The sequence below is a fragment of the Pleurodeles waltl genome, chromosome 12 (assembly GCF_031143425.1).
Source record: "Pleurodeles waltl isolate 20211129_DDA chromosome 12, aPleWal1.hap1.20221129, whole genome shotgun sequence".
NCBI lineage: Eukaryota > Metazoa > Chordata > Amphibia > Caudata > Salamandridae > Pleurodeles > Pleurodeles waltl.
In genome coordinates this window covers 304481573-304499183 of record NC_090451.1, presented here as the reverse complement: position 1 = coordinate 304499183, position 17611 = coordinate 304481573, and the positions used below count along the sequence as shown (strand labels likewise).

General features: G+C 40.8%; 1 protein-coding gene across 7 annotated transcripts in view; it reads left to right on the top strand.

Moving 5' to 3' along the window:
* Positions 1-17611, top strand: part of FTO (FTO alpha-ketoglutarate dependent dioxygenase) — a 1516554-nt gene that overhangs the window by 87904 nt on the left and 1411039 nt on the right. Inside the window, exon 2 of one of the 7 annotated variants that reach the window (XM_069216309.1) lies at positions 17369-17460. The exons of the other annotated variants lie outside the window; for them this stretch is intronic. Coding sequence (XP_069072410.1) covers positions 17440-17460 — 21 coding nt within the window. The 5' untranslated portion in view covers positions 17369-17439. The remainder of the gene's footprint in view (positions 1-17368; positions 17461-17611) is intronic. 7 annotated transcript variants of the gene reach the window in all.

The window sequence follows — 17611 nt, the reverse complement described above, 5'->3', positions numbered from 1 at the left end:
TTTTTGTTTTAACTAGAGCATCACCCACTTAATTAAGGAGCAAATGTTTGTCTTGCTTGCCTGACTTACATCGCAATTTTATGTTCCCGCTAGATTTATTAATCGTGCTCTTTTATGTTCAATCTGTAATTTGTGCTGTAAATAAGAAGCAGGCCGATCGTCCATTTAGTATCAAGAGGTGCTTGGAATGCAAAGGTGTCTGGCTGTCTCCTTGTTTTTCCGTGCTCTGGTAAGTGAGTCCTGCAGGTGGCATATTGCCCGGTAGCCCCGGAAACACTTGGTCAAGACTGCCACGAGATGGATGTAGTTGCGCATGCGCTGTTTTTTCAGTAGGCATACAGTTGTTTTCTGCAGTTTTGTAAATAAAAGGTCTTTAAAGCTTGTGTGTGTGTACTTTTTCACATCCACCTAATAAGAATTTGCACTTCAGCGCCAGGAATGTTGCCCATGTTTTTTTCTTTTTTTTATTCTGTACACTTTTTTTATATATATATATATATATATTTTAGCCGTTCTTATTCGTATAAACTGTCAGGTTACACTAACTCGAAAGCAAAGGTACTTTTCCTTGTACCAGGGAGAACAGCATTTACCTTTGTTGTGCATTAAAAAAAACGAAAAATGGTTTGTATACCTGTTCCTACAGCTGTCTTTTAGGAATTCCTGCACTGTTTTATTACAATTATGTTCAATAGTTAATGCTCTTCACGGAAAGGTTTTTATTGTTCATCCATGGCTGCAACTTTTCGGTGGTGCATGCTTACTTTAGTTTTCTTATTTGTTTTCATTTTTGAGGCATGTGCTAGCAATAAAAATACAGTGTTTGTTCTTCTTTGGAGTCACAGACTGTTACACTATTTACAGAAAGTTTTTCACTATAATTTTGCCTTATGACAAATATGTTAATTAACCCACGTTTAAAAGAGATTAATTATATAATGCAAGTTACCTGAAAGAAGGCAGAACTGTTGGAGCAATTCAGTGTTACTGGGTTGAGCTGGATGTTTGGAACAAGAGATCACTAGGATCCAGGAGATGGGTCCTTCATGATATACAGATATTTGCTTGCAAGTATTTTATCACACGAAGAGTGCCTTCTCCTTACGCTTTTATTCTATATTCATATTTTTTCTTATTTGCCTTGTAATTGTGATAGTGTCTTGCATATTTAGAATGGAACCTTTCTGACTTCCTGATGGCTCTGTATCAGTGTGAGGTAATCACTAGAATAGAATGTAATGAAAGCTTGGTTTAGAATGTTGGAGTTAACGGGTACATACAGAGAAATAAAGAAGTCATTTACAGCTCGGTGTGTGGCCTAGTTATTCAATGGGTACCTGGCTGGGAAGACTCTACCTGGCGATGAGATAGGGAATAAGTAACCCGAAGAATAGTGTTCTCCTGGAGAGTTTTCCTTGGCCCACGCAAACTACTCATGCATGTCATGTGTGCCTTAGTCAAATTGCTGAGTTGACGGTGGGCAAATGTGGAGTCAAATTGCAACTCCAACTGGTGTGCAGTGTCTGAATAGGAAGAGAGCTTTACAGAAAAGTCTACGCATTGTTGGTCAAGAAACTAAGACCAAGATCCTACAGAAATGTACTCCACTTAATTTTTAATTTATTTAATTTCCACTGCCACACAAAATAGTTATGCAATATACGGAGCTTTAATGCTAAAGGTCGATACGAACAGGCTTGTACGGAAAAAGACAGTCATAAGTTGCCATATACACTACGAATAATAATGCTGGCTGACAGAACACGTAAAAGAGAAACCTACTGTTATTACGCTTACCCAAGTCTAGATGAGTGGAGCATTACGACCTCATCATTGGGTTGAGAGACCTGAGAAGAAGTACCAGGGTTGTGCTTACTGAGCTGTCCAGTACTGAAGAATCACACCATCATAGATGCCGAGTGGCAGCTCAGAACAAATCCAGAGGTCTCCATGAGTGAAGGAGCTCCAATGGAAACCTAGAAGAAGGTCAAAACTGCAGGAGCTGTCCAGGATGCCCCAAAGACTGAAACAACATCTGGTCTCAGTGATGATGGTGATTCCCCAGGACCGTGGACAGTTTTTGAAAGAGCTCCAGCCACGAAGGCCACTCTTAATGAATTGTTACAATGCTACTGCCTTCCTCAAACCACCACCATTCGACACTGCCAAAAAGCGAAATTTTGGCGTAGATAGACTGCATGGATAGACATTTGAAAACTTCATAGATGCACTTCAAGAGACTGATAACAGGAAGATGATAAAATATCTCAATAATCATGCTGGTGATAGTGTGAAAGGTGTCAGAGAAAATGTCAAGAACTGACAAAAGTCACATACTGCAATATGTTTTCAGTAGAGAATATCGGAGTTGACGAAACAATATGATTTAGTGGAAATGCTCGACACACTCATCAAACACTGTACATTCAATTAATTCAATAAAGAAGCCATGCGACTGAGAGTGAACCGTGGATGCTTGTCTGATTTATTCAAATGATGAATGCTGAGAGAAACTCCTTCATCAGGAGTGAGTGTTGATGGCTGCCAAAGCAGAGGAACGTGCTGAAAGACAATCTGCCAACATGGAGGCCAGAGGTGCCCAGAGTGAGTCAGTCATTCTGTCTGTCTACATGTAAAAAGAAGTTGTGTTTCAGGTGTGGATTTGCCTTTCCACATGAAAAAGTGTTCCACCATTGGTCAGATATCAAAAGGCTGTGATAAAGAGAACCGTTTTGTGGTGATGAGCAAAGGAAAAAGTGTGTCACAGCCCAAAGACAAATTGGATACTGGAATGTTCCAGAAGCAACGTTTGGCGCATGCCTGCAAGGCCAAACTGCAACATCAGTTGAGGCAAATAGATACTAAACGAAGTCGATCGTCATCTAAATCATCGCCAAACTGTCCTTCAGTCTCAATAATAAGTGAAAGTGAAGAAAGTGATTGTGCCATGTCAATGCTTACCTCAGGAAAACATGCATGTTAGACTGGTTCCCTGTGAGGAGAGAAGTCCGTGAAAGAAAAGTAGGCATGTCAAAGCAATGGAATCATACAAACACTGTCCAAAGATTTAATTGAAAATAAATGATTGTTCAGTATATTTCATTATCGTAGTGGTGTCTCAAATGTAATGCCTGAAGAAAAGTACAATGAACTCTCTCTCTGTTACAGGGGCTTATGTCGTCAAAGACCAAAGTGTACACTTGAGCTGCATTGACACCCAAGAAAAGTAAACAAAACAGATGCTGACATAGGACTGATTTAAATGAGTTACAAGTTGTTTTTCATTTATAAGGAGCTGTTAATAAAGAACTTGAATCATTACTTAGGTATGACATCATTGAACGTTCCACTAGTCCAAAGCCATGGGTTTCTCCTATTGTAGTAGTGCCTAAAAAGGACCATGAAGGAGCTGTGTGCATATGTGTTGACATGCGCCAGGCGAACAAAGCAATTGAACAAGAGCAACATCCAGGGCTGCACGTTGCTGACATGATCATGCAATTGAATGGTGCCAAAATAATACTTCAACTTGATTCGAATAAAGGTTCTCATCTGTTAGCACTAGAAGAAAGCTGCAGATATATGACAACCTTTGCTATACGTGTTGGTTTGTTTAGATACAAAAGACTTGGCGTTGGCGTGTCATCGGCCGCAGAACTTTTCCAAGTAATTAGTCTCATCATACAAGCTGTTGTGAATGTATTTAACTATATCGATGAAATACTGTTTTTTTGGAGCTACGCGGAAGGAGCACGATGGAGCCCTCACACAAGCATGTCAGTTACTCAGTGTTATAGGCCGGACTTTAACGTAGACAACTGAGTTCAGTAAGACAAAACTAAAGGTCTTTATCTTTTCGCATGGGGGCATGATGCCTGATCCTGCACAAGTACAAGCTTTAACACTTGCTGAACCCTCACATTATTTAGATAGAATCATGGAAAATCATCTCAAAACCTTGTTTATCCTCTTGACTGACTTGAGCACTCATGCTGGAGACAATGCTCCAGGCTAGGTCTACTAGTGAAATATACTGCTGTTGCCCTACCAACATATTTTAGATCATGACATTTCTCATGTATTTTCAATTGTTTTTCCATAAATGTTCCATGTTTATAATCACTGCGGCTGTAGAGTTTGATAATACTAAGATCCATATTTGTTGTGTTGATGATGATTTATGTTCTTACCCTTTCTGATAAACTGCATATGTTTTGTCTTTGACTGAAGGGAATAGTTTGCTTACCTAAGTGACTGTATTTTATAAGCAGTACCTTATTCTGTAAGTCCCGATTTACCTTTGAACCTGTTCAGACTTCTACACAGCCTTTTTTGGTGTCAATGTTAAAGATCTTAAGGTAAATACTTAACGTCTTGGCATATTTATAATGATCCGTTTGCAAATCTAGCCCCTTCTTTCCATTAGTGTTCATAGGATAATTTAATTGCGTTGACGGACAAAATCCAACATTTATCACAAAATAAAGATTTGGCCTTTTAAATACAACATAATTGACAGCAGAATATGTAGTAAAAGAACCCAGCTAGTGCTTTCTCGATTTGTAAAGACTTTTGGCATCAAAGGGCTTCCAGGTTCCATTTTTTTGTCAGTCTAGGCATGGTGGATTCTGTTCCCTTGGCTTTACAGGGGAACATGAAGACCCTTAAGATGCCACAGAGGAAAATTAGCTACTACTGATCGAAAGGTGTCCTTTTGGTCTGGAAGTACCAAGTAAAAATAAAACCCTTAAGGAGTTGGTTAATAAAAAGCCTGCACAGTAGTTAAGGCTAGTAAGTATTCACTTTTACTAGAGATAGACTTTAACTTGCAGTTTAATTTATGTCACAAGGTCTGTCACACAAAAGAACCCTCAGAGAACATCACAAAAGTGCAGCTTATATATCTCCTGTACCCTTAAAACATTCAAAAGAGGCTGCAGGACTACCACTGTACTGTAACCACAATGATCACTCTCCTAACCCCTTCTGTGCCCAGGACGTAATGGTTACGTCCTGAGGCACAGTGCTCGTGTGCCCAGGACGTAACCATTACGTTCTGGGCACAGAGCCCAGAGGGAGCACTAGCGCTCCCTCTGTGGGGTTCCCCCCCCATCCCCCAAGGCAGGGTTGGAATGTCAGCACGGGCTCCTACGATCGGAAGAGAAATTCAAAGCATTTCTCTTCCGATCACGTGGAGGAGGCCAGAGAGGGATTCAAAGGGAAGGAAATGAATTTCCTTCCCTTTGAAGTCTCTCTCAGCGTTTTAGCAGCCGGCTGCTAAAACGCCCACTAGACACCAGGGATTTAATTTTTTTAAAGGAAATTGGCATAAGGGAGCGACCCCTTGGGCAAGGGTCGCTCCCAGGGGGGGCATTTTTTTTAAAGGCCTTTTTTGCCCCCCTCTAGGCACCAGGGATCATTTTTTATGTTTTTTGTTTTTTTGAGGTGGTGAGCGACCCATTAGGCAAGGGTCGCTCACCTAGGGGGCAAATTATATTTAGGCCATTTCTGTCCCCCCTTGAGGGCAGATTGGCCTATTTTTATGAGGCCAATCTGGCCACAAGGGGGACAGAAACCACTAGACACCATGGAGTTTTTTTGTTTTTTTTCTTTTTCTCGTGAATTTCACGCAAGGGTCGCTCCCCTGGAGGGGCAAATTGTATTTAGGCCATTTCTGCCCCCTTTGGGGGCAGATCGGCTGATTTTAGGTCAATCTGCCCCAAGGGGGGCAGAAACCACTAGGCACCAGGGATCTTTTTTGTTTTTTTTGCGCATACGTCACGCAAGGGGAGCGACCCCGTAGGCAAGGGTCGCTCCTCAGGGGGGGTGGGAATTATTTTAGGCCATTTCTGCCCCCCTGGGGTAGATCGGCCTATTGTTATTAGGCCGATCTGCCCCCAGGGGGGGGCAGAAACCTCTAGGCGCCAGGGCTTATTTTTTGTGTGTGTTTTTTTTTGTTTGTTTGTTTTTTAGAGATGGGGAGCGACCCATTAGGCAAGGGTCACTCCCCTGGGGGGCAAATATGTATTTAGACCATTTCTGCCCCCCTTGGGGACAGATCGGACGATTTTAAGTCAATCTGCCCCCATGGGGGGCAGAAACAACTAGGCACCGGGGATTTTTTGTTTTGAGCCAATGTCATGCAGGGGGAGCGACCCCGTAGGCAAGGGTCGCTCCCCGGGAAGGGTTGGGGGGCAGGGGGCAAATTTATTTTAGGCCATTTCTGCCCCCCCAGGGGCAGATAGGCCTATTGTTATTAGGCCGATCTGCCCCCAGGGGGGCAGAAACAACTAGGCACCAGGGATCTTTTTTTTTTTTTTTTTTTTTCCCTGCCAATGTCACGTAGAGAATGGTCATTCCCCGGGTGAGTTGGGGGGGGGGGGGGGGATTTATTTTAGGCCATTTCTGTCCCCCTGGGGCCGGCTGAGCTAGAGGCCAAAATCCTCAGGTAGGCACTTTGCAAAAAACACCTCTGTTTTCTGTGAAAAAATGTGATGTGTCCACGTTGTGTTTTGGGCCATTTCCTTTTGTGGGCGCTAGGCCTACCCACACCAGTGAGGTACCATTTTTATTGAAGACTTGGGAGAACGCTGGGTGGAAGGAAATTTGTGGCTCCTCTTAGATTCCCGCACTTTCTGTCACCGAAATGAGAGGAAAAAGTTTGTTTTTTGTTGTTGTCACATTTTTAGGTTTGCAAAGGATTCTGGGTAACAGAACCTGGTCAGAGCCCAACAAGTCACCCAATCTTGGATTCCCCTAGGTGTTAAGTTTTAAAAAATGCACAGGTTTGGTAGGTTTCCCTAGGTGGCGGCTGAGCTAGAGGCCAAAATCCACAGCTAGGCACTTTGCAAAAAACACCTCTGTTTTCTGTGAAAAAATGTGATGTGTCCACGTTGTGTTTTGAGCCATTTCCTTTCGTGGGCGCTAGGCCTACCCACACCAGTGAGGTACCATTTTTATCGGAAGACTTGGGGGAACTCAGAATAGCAAAACAAGTGTTATTGCCCCTTGTCTTTCTCTACATTTGTTCCTTCCAAATGTAAGGCAGTGTGTAAAAAAGACATCTATTTGAGAAATGCCCTGTAATTCACTTGCTAGTATGGGCACCCTGGAATTCAGAGATGTGCAAATAACCACTGCTTCCCAACACCTTATCTTGTGGCCATTTTGGAAATACAAAGGTTTTCTTGATACCTATTTTTGACTATATTTCAGCAAATGAATTGCTGTATACCCGATATAGAATAAAAACCCATTGCAAGGTGCAGCTCATTTATTGGCTCTGGGTACCTAGAGTTCTTGATGAACCTACAAGCCCTATATATACCCGCAACCTGAAGAGTCCAGCTGACGTAAAGTTTATTGCTTTAAAAAATCTGACATCGCAGGAAAAAGTTAGAGTAAAACGTGGAGAAAAATGGCTGTTTTTTTCTCCTCAATTTCAATATTATTTTATTTCAGCTGTTACTTTCTGTAGTAAACACTTGTAGGATGTACACAAATGACCCCTTGCTGAATTCAGAAGTTTGTCTACTTTTCAGAAATGTTTAGCTTTCTGGGATCCAGCATTTGTTTCTCACCCATTTTGGTCACTAACTGGAAGGAGACTGAAAGCACAAAAAATAGTAAAAATGGGTTATGTCCCAGTAAAATGTCAAAATTGTATTGAAAAATTGGGTTTTCCAATTCAAGTCTGCCTGTTCCCGAAAGCTGGGAAGATGGTGATCTTGCCACCGCAAACCCTTTGTTGATGCCATTTTCAGGGGAAAAAACAAGAGCCGCCTTCTGCAGCCCTTTTTTCCCATTAAAAAAAAAAAAACTTTCACTGTATGTAAGGTAATTTCTTGGTCTCCTTCAGGGGAACCCACAAAGTCTGGGTACCTCTAGAATCCCTAGGATGTTGGGGGAAAAAAAGGACGTAAATTTGGCGTGGGTAGCTTATGTGAACAAAAAGTAATGAGGGCCTAAGCGCGAACTGCCCCAAATAGCCAAAAAAAGGCTTGGCACAGGAGGGGGAAAAACGCCTGGCAGCAAAGGGGTTATTTAGATGGCTCATTCGTTTTAATGTATAGTGCCCAATTGTTCAAATGCTCAGTCTGCCTACAGGTTGCAGCCACAGTGAATGTATGTACCAAAAGGGTTAGAGTGCTCCACCACAAAATTCTCAAATAGTAGTGGGACAAATTTGTGTATGCGGAGGGAACACCTACATTTATTTATACACCCCAAAATTTTGTCAAAGACCCACTAGTTGATGAATTGGCAAGAGTGTTGAACCTCAGTTTCATGAGGCAATGTGTCCCTGAGAAAGCACCCCGCACCATATCAAAATAGTCATTAATTAAGGGCCCATTCAGTGACTGAGTTATAGATCAGGAATAACATTTTAACAATTTATTCAAAACATTCAAAATAATCCACACTGAAATAATACATGCAAAGAATTGAAATAAGTGCCATGAAGGTTTTCGGAATAGGGCATTACAGAATAATGTGCAAATCAAAATAAGTTGCAGTTGAGCATTGAAATCAGTAGAGGAAAAGGCAGCATCCCTAGTAACATTGGAAAGTCTCCAGGCTCATCCCAGAAATGAGGATTTTTAAGAGGAAATCCTCAAATAAACTAATGTTAAAAGTGCTAATTTATCACAAGTAAAAGTATATTACCAAGCAAAACAGGGCACAGTTTCACAAAATGTCATATTGCCTTAGCACTTACGCAGTATCGCACTACATGAATATTGATTCTACTCACTGTATGCTAATGTCATCCGGAGATTTCAGGGCAAACCAGATACATGAACAACAGCAGACTATAATGAATAAATAGGGTACAGTGAGTTAGCCAAAGGTCCTTGGGAATGAAAACATTATTGTGACCGTGCTTGAAAATTTTAGTCGGGAACAGCAAGAACGCCACCATTAGAAATACACAGACATGGCTCTGCTTCACTGTGTGCTGCAGAAATAATGAACAGTGTACACACAGTAGAAGATATCAGTTTTGAATAAAATCGTGTCTAGGTCTAAAATGAGGCCTAGTTTGCTAGAGCCAAGAAAACCCACTTCTATTTACCATAGAATATTCGTTTCAAGAGCAATAGCATCATGTCAGTGTGGACATATAAATTTGAAAGACAATCCACGTTCTGCGCATTGTCAATAATGCACACAAATATAAAATGAACAAATACTCCAACAACTTAAACCACTATCAATAACCAGATTTTTTAATGGTCTCAGATAAGACAAGTCTTAGCTGTTGCAAATGTAAACATTCCTGAAAAAATGTAATGGCTGCTGGCAGTGTGTCACCCGATCAGTTTGAGGTATGCCTTCAAGGACAGCATGTGGTGTGTCTCTACAAGCTAAAGCAGCCTTATAGTGAACAAAGGTCAGCCTGACAGACACTCTTCGTGTTCAGGTCGAGCAGACATGCGCGATTGGTTTAGACTCCTGGCTGCCTGAGCTGAACTTTGCTGGGCTGAGGAGGTCACAGCTCCTATGGGTGTGACCTCCACGGCTCAGCAAAGGTGCCTCGAGGCCCTCCCCTGCGTGACTAGGAAAGTGGCACCCATTGACTTGGACCTAGGCGCTTTAGGTTTAAGCCCTGAAGTGCCCAGGGCGCGAGTGTCAATCAGTGACACTTCGTCACAGAGTGGGGTGGGGTCAGCAGTCTCACTGACCCCATCCCACTCTGGGACGCAGCTGGGACTGCTGCCTTCCTTCAGCCAATGAGGGAAGGCAGCAGTCCCAACCCTTTTGGGACCTCCAAGGCTGAAGATAAGTGTGTGTATGTATATGTATGTATGTGTGTGTGTGTGTGTGTGTGTGTGTGTGTGTGTGTGTGTGTGTATATATCTATATATATATATATATATGTGTGTGATCTTTTAAAATGAATGTTTGGTGCCTGCGTGCATGTTCGAATGTTATGAGTGTTGTTAATGGATGCGTGTGTGTGAAAGAATGAGTGTGTGTGCTTCCCGCCATCCCCCATCCCTCCTAAAGCTGCCGGCCGCCACTGCTGTCAACGTAATCTGAGCAAATGTTGGGAAAGCTAACAGGTCTGATTTATTAGTCCCAATTAAAACATTTTAAAAAGAAGCCATGAGCACAGAAAAATAACCGATTTATATCTGTATATACAGAGGCTCTATGTCATAAAGAATGTATGTGTTGTGATTGAATGCACTTTTGAGAGAGTCTCGTGCACTGCAATGCAAATACTTCAGAGGAGGTGGAATTATACACCAAATGTCCAAAAGCATGAAGTAAGAGAGAAATACTCCCCTGGGAAGAACCAAGACCACCTGATGTATATTTTAAGGAATTGGTAACAATTGGTCTTTTAGAAAGCTGCGTTGTAAAGCCTAGACCTAGAAATAGGACCAGTTTTGTCGAATGGCAATAGATGATTTGATTACACCATTATTGAGTCTTATTTCCATAACAGCTTACATTGTTGGGTGAAAGTTGGATAAAAGCAATAACAAGTACATAATTAAATTAGAACTTGTCCTGGTATTGGGATGCGGGCAGGCTCTTTCCATTTCTTTATCTGTTCATCTAGGTGGTCTGAAGAACTCTAAACAGACGTCGAGTCCATGGTGTATTGCTGTACTCGATATTGGTGCTTATAAAGAGAAAAAATATCTTCCATCTCTGAAAAAGTTCAGAGAAAATGGCTACATTGGGAACATGCAAAACAGCATTGTGCATATTTGCAAGCTCTACATAATGTAAATTTAGTCCGAATTAAGGATCACACCGCCTTAGGGTATAGCACATTTACTCGCTAAATCAGGAATGTATAATCAGCTTTTTACAAATGATGTGTTCCACACCATCCCTTTACATCCGCGTTGGATAAAAAGAAAATACATTCCTCAAGAGATTACCTAGAAAACATCGTTGAGACGCGTTTTATATAACTGCTTGATTTAGTCGTTTTTTTCTCAATACTAAAACTACTTGTATGTACGTGCTTCAGGCATACCCCTTGAAGTTTGTTTTCTTTCTTTCATTCCTATTTTTTCTCACTTGCTTGAATACATGAAGCCTATCTAGACAACCCTGAAAGCATATTTTTGTGAATGTTTTTAATGTTATTGAACAAAAGATAACCGAGCCCATGTTTTGGTGTATCCTAAAGACTAGCACTTTTTGGAAGGCCTTATTAAGGGTAATGCATATATGGCATAGATGACAGGAAATTCAGAGCACAAAGCACCCGTGTCAGCCACCTTAAGTCATTATATTTAGAAGCAGTTGACTGATAAGTGCTCACTGTGTAGAGTTCTGCTCCTGTAAAACCTGGGTATGCTCCAAGGAGGCACGTGTCATATAAATGTCATCTTTACCTAAGCAGTATGGTAGCACCCCACCACACACTGTCTCACCTCATGGCCTTTGGCACAGATTGTCGCCGCAACCCAGTTCACCATCAAAAACACTCTTCCTCCACGATCATTATTTCTCTGATCCTTCTCAAGCACTGCTCATATACCTTCCCTTAGCCCCAACACCTCACAGGGATTTGTTTCCATTCAAAGAACTTGACATTAAGAGATCTGGTCTGTTCCCATGTGCAGGAAACAGCCTTGCTGCCCTTCCAGGACCAAGTGCGGAAGAGCTGTGATATCTCTAGTTACGAGAAATGATTCCCCAACTCTGGCACTGTTTGGTGAGAAGATGCAAAGCTAACACATTGATCCATATGTTAAACCTGCTTACCGTACTCCATGAAATATACTCATAAATGTACCCCTTTCATCATCCTTAGCATGTGATCAACAATGATTTAAAATGACCTATGATTACTTCCCAGTCTAAAACAAAATAAAAACGTACAGTGCCCATCATCATCCTAAAAAAATCTAAATGCACAGACCAATGCTACCTTTCAAGCATTACTCTAATTTTATGTAATTGTTCTCTTTAGAGACCAAACACTTAACAGTGCGTTACATCCCTCCCCTTTTATATGCTGTGCTACCTGGTATACCCAACCTAAAAGATGGTTCCTTTGAGACCCTCATGGATGAGTAGTGCGCTTTACAAATCCCTGATTGATTGATTGATTTGTGTACCTGGACATAAATTCACCCAAACAAAGCACTCATTTTGTCTCAAAACAACAATGTGCTCTCTCCACATCCCTCAGCATAAATGAATCTAGTGCACCCTCCTCCTTTTTAATGGCCATCTTGATGCAATGGTCTGAAGAGACAAGATTATTTATGTAAGGGAGCAAGAAGAAGCAAGCCGGGGATCAAGGCTGACCTTTTGGAGTTAATTAGATCCCACAGCTGATACCAGGAAGGAGCAAGACAAAAAGTCCCCACATAATGAGGAGAACACTTTCCACACAAGTGCTCTTTGGTGTGGAGCCTTTACTGCATGTCCTCCAAATTATACTTGACAATTGTTCTTGGTGTTCAGTGTCTCATTCCATGTGTAAAGATGGAACCAGTGACTGTTGCAGTCCCATTCAGCCCAAAAGACAAGACCAGAGTAGGGATAACCAAAGTAGTCCTCTGTTGCTGCCAGGACATGCCTGAAGCTGAGGCCAGGCTGAGGAAAACAAGTAGCTGGGTTTGGGTGGTGGTTTGGTTGGGTGGTGTAGTGGTAGTGAGGTTGTGTGGTATGATGGTAGTGGGCACCAAGTTGTGTTGCGAAGCAGGCCTCCAGAAGTGTGATTTATAAAGCCTGAATTTGATGCACAGATACAATGTATTTTCTATTATGTGGATGCTACGGAGAAGACAAGCCTGTGGGTCACTGTGAAAACTGATGTAAGTGGGAACCATGTGTTTTCTTTTTGACCGGTGAACTGTAGGAATGGGCACTCAGCTTACTACGGTGTGTTTAGAAAATCAGTTTGGAATGGGAGGACATTTATATGCATGAGAATACATCTAGTTATCCATGGGGGGCATGGTGCGTGTATACTGAGGGGCAAAGCTAGTCTTTTATGTGGTTAATGATCTACACAAGGCCCATAACTTCAGGGAATGATGCTTCCCTTAATGGCAAAGAAATCAAAGCTATGGTCGTGCATCTGTCTTTGTCCTTGACCAACTTCTGTTCACATCCTTGCAGAGATACCTTTGTCAAAGCATGAAAATGAGGCCTCCACCATATATTATGCTAGTGAGGTGTTTGACAAGACATTATTTCATGGCACCAAGTTAAACTTTTTATGAGCCTCATCTATGTAACTGTTCATGTTTTTTTTAATACCCTTTATGTTGAATTTACTGTGAATCTTAGATGTTAATCTTGATCTTTTTTTTTTAGTAATATCGGTAGTACATCTTCTGCATAGTGATATTCTACTTTTAATGCCTTTAACCATGATGTTCTTGATTTCGACAACTTGGTTTCTCTAGGTGCACACAATACCTGTTAATGCGTCACTTTATGATTAATTTACTCACTTTGGGACTCGTTTTAGGCCAATGAATCTTTTGACCCTGATTGAAGACACCTTAGGACGAGATAGCTAATCAACATGTCAATCAATATGTCAATAACTTCATCAATATTTATAACAATGCACTTTACCTTAGTCAATGACATTTGATGAAACTCCGAACCACCATGACCTTTCAGTCATGAATAACCACACCAGAATAATATGAATTTTGTGATATTTATTCCTTATTGGTTACAATTCTACTAGTAAGTTTTAGTCTTGTAACCAAGAAACACATTAGCATAGTCACAATATGGCAACTCTGATAAGATTTCATCAAAGCAAGAATCACGAACATTAGAATATAACACGACGTTAGCATAGATTATTCTAGCAAAGTATCATCATCACGTTATTCAACAAAGCATAGATTCGGTCATTTGTCTATTTGGGTCAGTTTAGTGAACCCCTCTCAACTAACATCTATTTCGCATTGGCATGTTGGGCTTCATGCAAAACAATTTAGTAACATCAATTTGGAAAACATCTAACTATAGTCTCTGTCAAAAGGAGCAGTTGGTACCTAGAAAGGAAAAGCAAACAGACAATCACAATTTCATTGTCATAAAGTTACCCTCCGTTCGGGGTCAGCATTCACGTTCGGTCTTCGTCCTCAGGACGTCAGTTGGTTCGCCATCAAGAGTTCAGCAATCGGGTAAAAGGGGGCTCTTCCCTCATAAGGAAGTAAAGGGTATACGGGCAATCTAAGGGCAAGGATGGTTCTAAGTAAAATTAGCAAGTTACTAAGCAAAGTGACAAAGTCTCTGGATCATAGCAAAACTCATCAGCATCTCCCCTCGCTCTATCTATTTCTCTAGTCTAATTTACTTCCTGGTGTCAAGGGGTTTTATCCCCTTTTCGTTGTACATTCCTCTAAAATTTGATTGGACAAGGGGTTGCACCCCACTATCTTTAACCAATTAACTTCATATTAGCTCATCGAATGTCACCCCATAACAGTTCTCACGTATTTTATTGGTCCTTATGATTGACGTCTTTAGCGGGTGAAATGTCCGGTATGATTTCATAGTCTTGTCGTCCTTTGCACATCTTCGTCAGGTACAGGTTCAGGCGACCTTGTACCTACGACTGGTCTACAGTGTTGCATTCAACTAAAATGTTTCTATATGCAAGACGAATTTCATGAGAACGGATCTACTACAGTTACATTCAGCTTCTAGTTTAGAGAAAAAACAAGAGTTCATGTCCTTCAGCAAGTCAGCACACTGCACGTTAGAAAAACACATTTAATATGAGGGTCAGGCAGCTAGGCCTCGACTCATGCTAACTAAGGCCTAATGATTTATTAGCAAAACTTTAGCAACATAACCATTAATAATTAGTGTAAGATCATCTTTTAATATAATAATTCATCAACATCAGTCATTTTCATTAGTCCCCGTATACATTGACGGCCACGCCCCGTGGGCACATTTCAAGAGCACGTTTTAGAAAAATACATTGATACAGTTTCTATGCAGCATTATTATACATTAGTTCATAAACATTTCATGTTAATATTGATTATATAAGCTACGCTCTCTCACCTGTATGCATGTTTTAAATCTATTTGCAATTGAGCAGTATCTTACTAGGCTGAAGAAATTTGATAATCGTTCTGATGCTCTTCAGCAAATTCCATGGCATCCAGTTAAAATGCATTTTGCATTCAAGAATGCATGCATGGTGCTCCGCAATCCCATGCGATTCACAGAAACTGCAATTTACAGATTCCCAACAGATCGAGTTCATAATGCCACCTTTTATTTTAGGTGTCCAAGTATAACCTTAAGGCTTTGTTTGGGCAGGTTTTTACTGTCCAATGATCCATGTTTAGGAACTATGTCCATTATAAATCACACTCCAACCTCTTTAGTCCAAATTTAGCAAAAATCTACAAACTAGGAGTTCAGCACTGAAAAATCCTTTTATTCACTCATCTCAGTATAATGGATACTATTCTGTAGTGCGAAGAAAGTAAAAACAAAAAAAAAGTATGCTGGGTTTTATTTTTGTCTCTGTTTGCTGCCTCATTTCACACATGATCAGTTTCTGGCTCCTTTTTACTTGAAGAGTTTTCTTAGTTCTAATTGAAAAGAATGATTGTCAGCCTTTTGAAATGCCTTTCCATTTCCTCACGAAGTATGTTGGCTTCAGAACTTGGTGGCACACAATGTGAGTCTTCTAGCTAATGCTCTTTTCTTTTGTGGTGTTTGCTACTGCTTGGTGATTAGATATGTTAGTTTGTAGCTTTCCTATGGTTCTGTGATTTGTTTGTTAGCTTTCCCCAATTATGTGAGTTTCTTTTCCAATGGGTGGAAGCCTTTTCATTACATTTTTACTACCCATAGTTAGTCTTTTTTCGGTACAGTTGTAGTATGATGTATTGTTAATCATATTGGTGGTTCTCTCCTGGTAGGTGGTTGGTATCTGGTGTTCCTAATAATGTTTTTTGCTGCGGACAAAGTGAATAACATAATGCCTCTTTTTTTTATTCGGTGCTAGATTCCATTCATATTTAGCGGACGTTGTATTGTTGCTGGTCTGAAATGCTCCTAATTTACATTTTTTTTTGCATTTTCGCTCAATATTTTCCAATATTTTCCAATCTTAACAAAATAATATACAAGTCAAATGTGCATTAGTCTTATTCCTCAAGAAAGAGAGCCCAAGATACAAGAAGGTTTAGAGATTACTTGAAAATCCTTCCAAAATGTCGAACCCTTTACCATAGTGGTGGGAAAGATAATCTCAATAAGGAGAGCCCTCCTGGACCCGAGCCAAGGGGTTAGCTTGACTTTAAGAGCCCACACATGAGCTGAGCCATGAAACTATTGAACGTGTTAATCATACAACAAATTCCATGTAAAAATATTTTCTCCTAAAAATGTAAACAAATACATTTCTTTGTCATGCTTAAGTGTTTCACTTTAATAAATACAATTGTATCACTGGATTGAGTGGCATTTATTATAAGTGGTGGTTTTTAAACATGAACTTAGAAACATTACTGCCCCCCCTCTACCGTTGACGACAATGCTGCATTGAGAGGCAAGTCAAGTTGTCATGTGTATCCAGCACGTGGAGTACACTCATTATACTTGAAGAAACTTTATAGTCTATCAAATTGTACACAAGAGGTTTTTGTACAGTGTAAATCTGAACTCGTGTATTTAAAGGTGCTGTCATATGTGATAATGAAGAAAAGGAGGCTTGATGAAATAAAATATTTTGTCAGTGATCACGCATTGTGGTGCAGTTGGGATGACTGAATTGATCCCAGGTCTTCCGATTACACATTGTGCAGTTAAATGGGATACCCAAGCTCTCATCCTTTTTATATCATAGGTTACTTTACTGCATTTGTGTTTAATTCTTGGCATATGAAGTTTGAGTGTGGGTGGCAGACAGAAGCTCGGCTTGTTTTGGGCTCGAGTGTCCAAGAGGTCCTAAAGCTGATCCAGACTAGACATCTGGTGCAAGACTGACTTGATCTTTCCGTGGTTTGCAGACCACTATTTTAACAGCGAGTTTACTCATCTGTGGTTTTCTCAGCAATTTGAAATTGTTAAAGTATTTTTCAGTGTAGATAGTGATACTGTAAGTAATTGTATTTGTCATTAAGGTTCCCTTCCGCCATATTTCTCCATCTCTTGCATACATTATTCAGATGTGTTTTCACAAGGTAAGACTGCTTTCGCTCCCCAGCCATGTCTTTCACCACTGCCTTTTTCACTTTTAAAATCCGCTCCTCTATAAATGATTCATCCCGTTCCCCCAGCGCTTCCCCTTACCTCAGCACTTCCTTCAGTCTTATCTATTATTTTTTTTTTTTTAGGACTCCTATCCACAATCACATTTCTTTCCTGGTCTGTATTTTCCTTACAGGTTGCTAACTTCCCCCAGAGCATCCTCCGTAGACCCAGCACATTGCAAGTAGAGTGGCCCAAATTCCTGTGATGGCTCAAAACACTTGGGTGGTGAGTGCTATAATCAGTGGGATTTATTTTCTTTCTCACAATGTCATTGAGGACATCAGTTTGTGCCATTGGTTAGCCACTCTGAGCTGAACTCACATTTTGTTTTCTCTGAGGAGATGTGTCTTGCTGCAGACCTAAGTGATGGTTACCC